This window comes from Haplochromis burtoni, unplaced genomic scaffold (genome assembly GCF_018398535.1).
Source record: "Haplochromis burtoni strain Fernald_Lab_line unplaced genomic scaffold, NCSU_Asbu1 Contig_731, whole genome shotgun sequence".
NCBI lineage: Eukaryota > Metazoa > Chordata > Actinopteri > Cichliformes > Cichlidae > Haplochromis > Haplochromis burtoni.
In genome coordinates this window covers 145,307-155,846 of record NW_024583092.1, presented here as the reverse complement: position 1 = coordinate 155,846, position 10,540 = coordinate 145,307, and the positions used below count along the sequence as shown (strand labels likewise).

Here is a 10,540-nt window from a genome sequence, read left to right as displayed (position 1 = left end):
GGTTTTCCACTTTTTCTTTGGTCATTTTAGCCTTTTTGGCCAGGGTGAAGGGAGTATCTGCCATCAAACAAGAAGACAGCCGCATGTAACTATGACGGTGTTTGCTAGTTCATCTTACATGCTTTAATGTAATAACGTGGTTAGCGTACTCAACATAAATTACACACGAACCACATTAAGCTACTCACCCGAAGAAGAACGGCTGCTGCTGCCATCATCATCCGTCATCATTTCTGCTACACTGGCAGGGCTAGGGGCCAGGACTCTCCTCTTCGGGTTTTTGGGGGATGTTGCTAACGCCGGGTCCGATAACAGGCACCACACCCGCAGTAAATGTGCACGGTGTGAGGTCTCGCAGCAAGCTATCAAATACAGCACATTTCTCGGCTTTTAAAAAAAACGCTATCACACAGTGCACAGTTACTGTTGCACAGTATCACAGTATCAGCTTAAAGCACTTGTTACAGGCTACTGAGTTTGCATGTTTTGCTGTGAAGTACAGCCAGAACTTAGATCGCTTCGCCTTGGGCATTTTTAATCTGTAGCTCTGCTCTAAAAGAACGTACGTACCTGGACCCGCCTACTATCCTCGGAAATGTAAAATGATTGGCTAGAATCTAAAGTGTATCACAGCTCAGGAAAAAAAAAGCACCGAAATAAAGCACTGAAATGTGCACTGCTTTTCGGTCTGGTTACTACCGTTTATGTCAGAACTGGTGCCATCATGGCACCGGATACCAGTACCCATCCCTAAACATAACCTAATAGACCTACACCTTAGTTCACAGATTCACTTTGTCTAGGCTTTATTTCTGAGATTTCACACAACCCAGGATTCAAATCATGAATACATAATGGACTTGGATTTACAACATTATGAATGAAATGTGCTTTATTTGGAAGCAGAAGGTCTCCCTCCCCTTTCGACGGGTTATGTGTGAGACTTTAAATCATCAAACTGTAAATTTTAAATTGTTATTGATCCCTTTACCCCTAGTCCTAAAGCGTATATTTATTTTCTTACTCTTCTTTTGTTTATTGTTTGTTTACTTGCACTGCTGTAACTGGAGCCTCGTCGTCTCATCTCTCTATATACTGTACTGTATATAGCGGAAATGACAATAAAGTTTACTTTGACTTCAGCAGCGAGAAGGTGCACCGAGGTCTCTCGCGCTCACTTTCCTTCTATAGAATTTCGAAAAAACATCGGTGCAAATTATAAGTCTGTATCATGATGTCTGGTGTTTTCGTGTTTGTTGGTTTGTTTTTATTTTGTTTTATTTTGCGAGTTGGTTATTAGATGCTGCTCCAGCCAGCCAGAGAATCCCCCGCCGCCCCGCCCTCTCCTCTCTGCGCCGCAAGCAGCAGGCGCACCTCGCAAACGGAGGGCGCCCTTACTCCCAGCAAATGGGCGATAGGTGCGCCTGCTGCTTGCGGCGCAGAGAGGAGAGGGCGGGGCGGCGGGGGATTCTCTGACCGGCTGGAGCAGCATCTAATAACCAACTCGCAAAATAAAACAAAAAAAAAAACAAACCAATCGCTGCCTATGCCATTCCCAATATGCGCTGGCTGACGTCAGGGCAGCATGAGTACGAGCATTTTTTTTTCTTTTGCCGATGCCCGTGATGCCGCCCCCCATCACAATGCCGCGCCGGGCAACTGCCCGTGTCGCCCGTATCTAAAACCGCTACTGGGAGAAAGACTAGGATCTGAGGCAGCAGTCAATGAGACAAGGGCCCTAATGGATAGAATCTTGTAGTTAAAGTAAATAGCTACAAATAAATTTGTTGTTTGCAAAACTCGTGCATAGGTTTTTAAAATTTACAATTTATCTTTGCATTTTAAGTTATGAAAACAATTCCTTAATGTTTGTATTTGTTACAGTAAAAAATAACTTTTCTCCTCAGATTTTATGTTTTTCGTCTGATTTTAGATATGTGTGTTAATTGTGTTAATACAGTATGTTGGAATGGAAAAACAAACAATAAATCAAAACATGTGAGGTTGTGCTGAAAAGAATGACACCAAACAAGGCAAGGTAAATAGGTTTTAAGGTAACGCAATAGTTACTTTTCCTAGTAATTGGTTACTTTTATAATATTGTAACTCAGTTACTAACTTTTTAGAGAAGTAGCTAGTAACTATAACCAATTACTTTTTTAAAGTAACTTGCCTAACACTGACAATGACAATCACAATTACTTTCAGATTGAAGCTCTATGCTCTTGATAAGTACCCAATGTTGCTTCTCTGTGAACTACAGTATGTGTGTTTTGATAACTGATAATGAGCATTTCCCAGGGAAATAATTATTAATGTTCCCTATTAGTTTTTCTTAATAAATGCGTACTTGACCCAACCTGCTTTTGCCTCTGATATCCCTGCCAGCTGGATCAAACTGTCATTTCTTTGTGCATACTCAAAAACTGGCTTTTGAGTATGCACAAAGAAATGAACACATAAAGGCTACTAGTGCCTTTAAATGATCTGACAGCTCTTTCTCCATATGTTGGTCAAATACTTGATTGGCAAGTCCAATTATTTTATATCCTTTTAAAGGCTTATTTGTTTTCCATCTATCTTTTTTTTTTTTTTTTTTGCAATTTATCATTTTAATGTCATCCTGAACATGTTCATCTTCCTTGCCACCTGACAAATGGACTTACCCTTCTCCACTTTATTCACTGCTCTGTCCATGTCCTCTAAAAGAGTGGAAGCCTTGCCTGTCCTCCCTATTATAACTCCAGTCTATTTCTACTTTTACATCTGAAATTAAGAATGTTATAGTGATAAACTGTCAAAATACAATCTACAGTTACATTTAAATAATATGTTTTAAATATTCATAAGTTGGGTTGAATTGTGGCACTGGCACAACAGGCTCCTTGGCATAAATCATCCCAACCCTACCATTTTGAAAAAAAAATGCATCATCCAGCAGTTTTGAGCTAACATCATGCTAGGTGTATAGACTAATAGTGTAGCTTACCAAAGCACTAAAACATATGTCAAATGTTCAGACAAAACAATCAAAAAACCTTGATCATAGAAATTTTACTATGAAAAGCAAAAAACAGTTTTTGAACTTAAATGTCCTTAATTCTCATGAAATGAGGCTCTCTTCTTTGCAGGATAAGTAAAATGGTTGACTCTTCAAAAATGTGCATTCACATGACCAATTTCCTCTATGGTTCCTTAGAAACAAGGTGTGACACAACTTACCCGCTGGCACAAATCACCTACTTTCCCCTACAACAGCGTTGATTTTAAGTGTTATATATTATGTTTATTGTAAATTTTTAATCACCATTTGATAACGACTTAGCTGTTATAGGGATCCTTTTCTGGAGAAGAAGAGTCATATCCTCCTGAGGCCCAGCCTATTGATTTATGTGCTCTGTAATGTAATGAATTTGTTTTTGGTCTGTATCTTTTGACTTATCATAGCCACCCTACTAATTCTTCATGTGCTAAATCGAGGACATGTTGGCCTTTCCAATATTCTCATGTGGCCCTTTGGTGGCCCCAAAGAGTCAGAAAATCACAAAAAAGTGATTTCTTCAGAACATCGAAGATATCTACCTATTCGGAACCATGATAACAGGGTTCTTGCTGATCGGAGCTGGCTCAGCCCTGGCTTATCGAAGATTAAAACCCCACAAAGCTGGCCGCTATGATTGAAGCTATGGGAAGGGCCGTGAGTGCTCAGACTGTGCTCATTGAACACGATATGGATAGGATCTTGGAGAAGCTCGCGGCTCTTCAACTGGAAATTGATAGATCTGATGACCAGTGATGGACATTAGACCAACTGTAAAATTGGATGCAGTTTGTTTCCACAAACCCAAACAACCACCACCTTCATTCATGCAACTACCCCCCGGCGCCAGCTGGAAAGGCCCCAAGGCTGAGGCTGGCTAGAACAACAAAACTCTCCCTGATAACGGGACTGTGTTTTGACCCTCTGCCCATATCCTTCAAGGCCACCTGCGTCGGCTGGAGGACAGTTGACTTTCGCTAACTGGGTGAAAGGACAATCTCTCTCAAGCTGGACATGGGATACACGCATGTACACTGACATAGACAGAGACTCACCCCCCAACCCCCTTCCAAACGCATTCTATGCTTAACTTCACCCAATGATGCAGACAGCGGCTCTGTGTCCAGCGCTGGACTCCTTCCATACCCCCCCCGGTAGTGTAGCTGCTGATGTGAGGGTTAAAACCTCTCCCTCAGGAACTACCTCGTCATCGTTGTGCTCTGTTTGTTTGTAACCAGGACCGTGAGGAGAGGAATTCCAAGGGCTAATCACCACCTGGGACGAGGGTCACTGGAGGACACGGTGGTTTATTCTCTACTCGGGCACGGACGAAAAGAAGAGGAGAAACCCACCCACTAACCTTTCATTGTACATGGATCAGCTATTCGTTGTTTTCACCACTTTGGAAATAAAGCACACTGTTTACCTGCAAGGAGCTCCGCTGTCGAGTCCACTCTTTCTCCGCCACCTTGACAGTTTCATTCAAATCTCTTAGTGCTATGAAATATCTGACAGAAGTTAATGCTGTTGTCATTCAGGAGTTTACAGTTTCTAAGTGATTTAAGACCATGAAGATGAGAAAAAAATAGTTCATGTTAATTATTGACAAACATTTTTATTTGAGCATCAAATCAGGTCAATATACAAAACAACTCCCAAATTTAAAACGGAAAAAGATTTTACTGACCAATGATTAAAACATCTGACTTACCACTCAATTTTCAATGGTTTTGAGAGAGTCAAAATTTAGCATTATGAGGACAAGCAAAAGGCATCTGGGAGTGATGAACTTAAGATGAGAAGACATGACTGTATGACATCTGCATGTCATTGGGTTAGAATGAACAATCTGGATAAAATCGGAGAAAAAAAGAAAACAAAAAAATGTGTACAAATGACAGAGACTTGAGCTGAAAAACTTCCATTTGATATAACAAAAAGTTCCTGTTTGACAAGTAAGAATGTAGTAAATATAGAGTTGATCCCTTAATAAAAATGATGATGCAGGGTTTACTGTAGACTATAGACCTTCAGGAGTGCTGTATGTCTGAACTCTTAAACCCAGCATGAAAATGATTAAAATAATGTTGATAAAATAAATCTATTACTACATAAAGAATAAACAAAACTGTTTAGTAATTCCCAAGTAAGAGCAGATTTAGGTTTGCGTTTATCAGTAAAAACTGAATGATCACAAGCTTGTCAGAAAGAAATACAAAACTTAAGCTGGTAATAAATAATTAAATGACCAACAATCTTCTTTGCTCTTAACTTGTCTAACTGTAGGTGTGTATCCTTGTTAATAGGGTGCTGGTTGTCACTGTGGTCTCCCCTGACCCAATTTCTCTAAGTGTTCAGAGGTCTTTCCAAGGGGTTGCTGCTCCTGATGGTTCTCGAGGCCAAGGCTGCGTTGGTAAGAGACAGCAGTCATTTAAAAAGTCCATAGGACAGATGGTATCTGATTAAACAAGTGTTATCAGATTATAATAATAAAATGCAAAGATTGGTGACAGGACTTGGAACCATAAGGCAGATGAAAAAAAACAACTCCCCCCCCCCAAAAAACCACGCTCTGCCTATGAACACTCTTTACCTCTCTTCCTCCTTCCATCTCCTCATCTCATCTATCACTCACCACTTGCTGTCCACCTGAGAACAAGGCACTATGTGGTATTGCATTAATCTACTATTTAATTATCCACACTTAACAACTGTTGCACCTAATTAAAAAAAAACTATACACATAAAACACACACACACACACACACACACACACACACACAGTGACATTTTATACCTTCTCCAGAATACTGTATAAACTATTTCCACAAGTTTGCATCATGATGCTGATCTACAATATATCCCTTATTATTTATTCTTAGTTATATAATAATAAAATAATAAGAATAAAAAATAAAGTAATAAATATCAAATTATGTATTTATGATGATTCAGTTTGTTTGACTATCAACTCTTTGCAAGGTTGAAAAACTTATTAAATGTGTAAACTGTAGAGATACATTAATTTTGCTGCTGTAAATGCAGCATTTTATCACATTTGAAATATAAATCTAATATAATGTCTGTGAAGGTTCTCAGTCATCCAGGTCATTGTAGTCTAAGGAGCTTGGAAAGAAAAGCGTCTGGACTTCTTTAAGTTGCTTGAAGACATTTCACCTCTCATCCGAGAAGCTTCTTCAGCTAGAACCTTAGACAATCTAAAATAATCTTTTTCTCAAGATATTTTCTTTACAATACAGTGTTTTTTTTTATATGATAATTATTCCAATCCACAATTATGTGGCTATGCATGTTAGATATAATTTTATTTAGCAAATTATGATTAATAGTTAAATATTATTGTTGAAGGGCACAGGCAGGACTCTACACGTAGAGAGTCCTGCCTGCTTGAGCACCAGCCCCCACCTCCTCCGGTGCTTGGTCCCACTGATAATGGACTGGCTTCAGTATGCAAAAACAAAACCCTTTATAAAACTCAAGGTTTAAAAAAAAGAGTTTTCTTACAAGTTGCAAACTTTTTGCAGAGTGTTGTAAATGCTACACAAGTTCAGTTTTACAGTCTGTATCAGAGCATCAGCTAAGCTCATTTGAATCTCTCACCTTTCTTCCTTTTGTAAACAGCAAATCCAACAGCAGCAAAAAGGATTAGAACACCAACAACAATGATGCAGATGGCTGTTTTAGAGGACTTCTCTGCTCATAAAAAAGAAAAAAAAAGAAAAGATAAAACACCAGATGAGGGAAGTTAGATAATAGATACATTCACAACATCCTATAGGTAATCAATCAAGTTAATCTAAACTGAAGGTAAGTGATTGCACTATATTCCCTAAGGGAGGCTCTGCCTATGTGACTATACATGCAAGACTACAATGCTTAGATAAAACAATATAACTCTGCTTTCAGTTAAGCAGAGCAGATTGACAATAATAACCATTACTGATTATTGCCTTCTCCAAGTCCACAAAACACATGTAGAGTGGTTGAACGAACTGCCATGTCCCCCTGAGTATCCTTGAGAGGGTAAGGAGCTGGCCCAGTGTTCTGCGACCACGATTAAAACTACATTGTTCTTCCTGTATCCAAGATTTGAGTAACGTACGGACTCTCCTCTCCAACACCCTAGCATTGACTTTCCCGGGGAGGCTGGAGAGTGTGATTCCCCTATAGTTGAAGTACACCGTCTGGTCCCCCTTATTGAAGATGGGAACCACCAACCCTGTCTGCCAATCCAGAGGTACCGCCCCTGATCTCCATGCAACATTGTAAGGCTATGTCAACCAAGACAGCCCTACTACATCAAGAGTTTTCATGATCTCAGGGTGACCCTCATCCACCCCAAGGGCCCTGCCACTAAGGAGTTGTTTAATTGCCTCATTGACGTGACCCCTGGAGATAGACGAGTTGTCCCCCTTGACCCCAGGCTCTGCTTCCTCTATGGAAGACGTGCCAATGGGATTAAGGGGGTCCTCGAAGTATACTTTCCACTGCCCGACAATGTCCTCAGTCAAAGTCAGCAGTGCTCTGTCCTCATTCTGCCCTGCTTTCCCCTTCTGAGTCACCTGATGGTCGAAGTCGCAGGGAACAAACCCTCTTGTCCACTGGGGAAATCCCCAACGTGCAGGCAGCAAGCCAAGGAGATACTAGGAAACCAACCTAGGCCGGGGTCCCCGACTATATCTCGCCATTACCTCTCAACCTCACGCACTAATTCAAATGTCTTCCCCCACTAGAGAGGTGACATTCCATGTCGCAATTGCTAGTCTCGGTAGCTGGCAATTGGTCCACGAGGGTTTCTGCTCCTGGCCAGCGACTAGCACACATTGCACCTGACCTCTATGGCGCCTCCTGCGGGTGGTGGGCTGACAGGACGGTGGGGCCATGTCCCTTTTTTGGACTGTGCCTGGCCGGCTCTATAGACTAAGGCCCCAGGATCCCTGCGACACACAAACCCCTCTACTACAATAAGGTAGCATTTCACGGAGAGACAAAAATAAATAATTACAAGTTTAGAGAAAAATTGAAATTTTTGTAAAACAAAAGTTCTAATATAACTGTCAGAGTTGGTCTAAACAGCAGTAAGACCACGACCCTGACAAGAATAAGAAGAGAATGGATGGGATGGCTTCTCCTTGAATCGCTACCTTATCGTGGTGGAGGGGTTTGTGTGTCCCAGGGATCCCAGGGGCTATGTTGTCTGGGGGCTTTTGCCCCCTGGTAGGGTCTCCCATGGCAAATTGGTCCTGGGTGAGGGACCAGACAAAGAGCGATTCAGAAGACCCTTATGAAAAGAATATCGAGGTGAGCAGCGAAAAGTCCGCGGTGATCTGAAAATGATGTGCCGGGAGTTGTGCCGTTCTCGGCGGCTTCAGTGACCCTCGAGCTCCCGGCTAGCTATCGAGCTGGTGGATAACAGACGTCTCCGAAAACGTCGAGAGCACTTTTGCAAATATGTGATATCTTGATAAACCGAGCAGATATTTGAAGTTTACACAGCTACATTCTCGCCTGAAAATATGTTAAAAGTTTATTTTGTGACCCAGAAAGATTAGTAGTAATTTAAAAACTTAGTAGCGGCCGCCATTGTTGGAAACTGGAGTTTGGCTGGGCCGCGCTATGAATTCTGGGATATGGTGGGCCACGAAGGACACACCCGACCCATCCTTCAAATTTGGGGAAAAGGAGGACGCATTTGTCGGCTGCATTCGGAGGAGTCTACGAATTTGGACAGCCTTCGGCGCGTCGCTGTGACGTAATCGGTCTACAAATGCGGCCTCAGGAGGATGCAGCCCATGAATTTGGACACCCTGTCATGGTCTGTGTGGCAGACCGTGGGGATGTGAGGAATGAGGACTTTATGATGAAGGCAGTGCGTTTATTTACAGTGGTGTAATGATCCAAAAAAAAACAACAGTACAACCAACCCAGGGTGGGCGGCGGGCGGTTCATGATGGAGGGCCAGGCCCAATTCCTAAATAAACAAAAACAAAACCCTCTCTAGGGCCACAGTCCACAGCAGTGGTGGGAAAACTGTCCCCACAAAACAGTTCAGGCGGACGAAAACCATAACAATAGAGTTCAGGTAGCCTACCTCGGGTCCAGTGGCAGCAACGATGTTGCGGCTTTGGTGGCCTACCACGGGCCCAATGCCGGCAACGTCGTTGCAGCTCTGGCGGCCTCCCACGGGTCCAGTGGCGGCGGTGCTGCACCTCCGGCGAGCTGCCACACGTCCAGTGGTGGCAGCGCTGCAGCTCCGGTGAGCCACAGTATAGAATGGCCCATGATCCCCGAAGTGCTGGCCAAGCTGGACGTGGCCGCACTGGACGTGGATGATGTGGAGGGCACGCTGCGTTCCTCCGGCACGCTGACCTCCTGGTCCGGCTGAGCGGGCCCCTCCGGGACGCTGACCTCCTCCGGCACGCTGACCTCCTGCTCCGGCTGAGCGGGCCCCTCCAGCACATTGACCCCCAGCTCTGGCTGAGCAGGCCCCTCCGGCACGCTGACCTCCTGCTCCGGCTGAGTGGGCCCCTCCAGGGCTCTAGAGTGCGACCAATTTGGTCGCAAATGCGACCAAATTTTTCAGTGGTGCGACTAAAAAAAATATTTGGTTGCACCTGTGCGACCAACTGTTCGGGTAGCAAAAAAAAAAAAAATCTGCAACCTTCCCTGTGGTCAACAACAGACACACATTTTGCCCCTATCGTGGACTAAACCAATCAGAGATAGTAAGGGGCGGGACCTCTCTGATTGGCCGTGGTCCAGTTGAAAGTGCAGGTGGAAGTGGGAGGTGAGTAGCTTGAATAAAGCGATATCAATTCATTAAATCCTGAATCGACTTTTAAATATAACTGTGTTTTGCCAGAAACGCCAGATTCTCAGATTAAAGCTCACAAAACCATTTCAACAACAACCAAACAGCAAATGAGAGCAGGTACACGGATTCCACACAAAGACGTAAACACAGACGGACCGACTCGTTTTGTCTCTCAACCAAAATTCACCGAGCCAGCAGCAAAAGAAGCAGCAAACTGCGCTTCACATTTGATCAATGTCGTCATGAATTTTGCTGTTTTGCTTCCACGACTATTAAAATCACACTTCATGCACAGCTAGCTCTCTCTCTCTCTCTCTGTACTTCAAGAACAGTTTCCCGTCTCCAATCTCTGTTTTCTGTATTATTCATTCGCTTATTACCCACCAGTCTACCGTTGTTTACAGCGCTGTGGCTGCTGTCTTTTTCTTTTCTTTTTCTTTTTTTCACTTAAATGACCTCGGACAAGAAAGCCTATTTTTTCTGTTGTTCAATACTGAAGAAATTTAAACTTTATATGCAGAACATTGTAGAATATTTTTAAGGTTATCTGCTATAAAAAGCCAGACCAGGAAAATCTCCTTCATGTTTTTCTGTGTTTTATTCTCAGTTACTTTCACACAAAGGCATCTGCTGTGATGTTCACAATTCTGATGAAGTCAGTACTG

General features: G+C 42.7%; 1 protein-coding gene across 1 annotated transcript in view; it reads right to left on the bottom strand.

The window, feature by feature from the left end:
• Nucleotides 1-10,540, bottom strand: part of LOC102288667 (major histocompatibility complex class I-related gene protein) — a gene marked incomplete in the record, with an annotated part of 73,275 nt that overhangs the window by 30,971 nt on the left and 31,764 nt on the right. Inside the window, 1 exon segment of the mRNA XM_042215469.1 lies at nt 6,662-6,754. Within this exon segment, the coding sequence (XP_042071403.1) occupies nt 6,662-6,754 (93 nt within the window).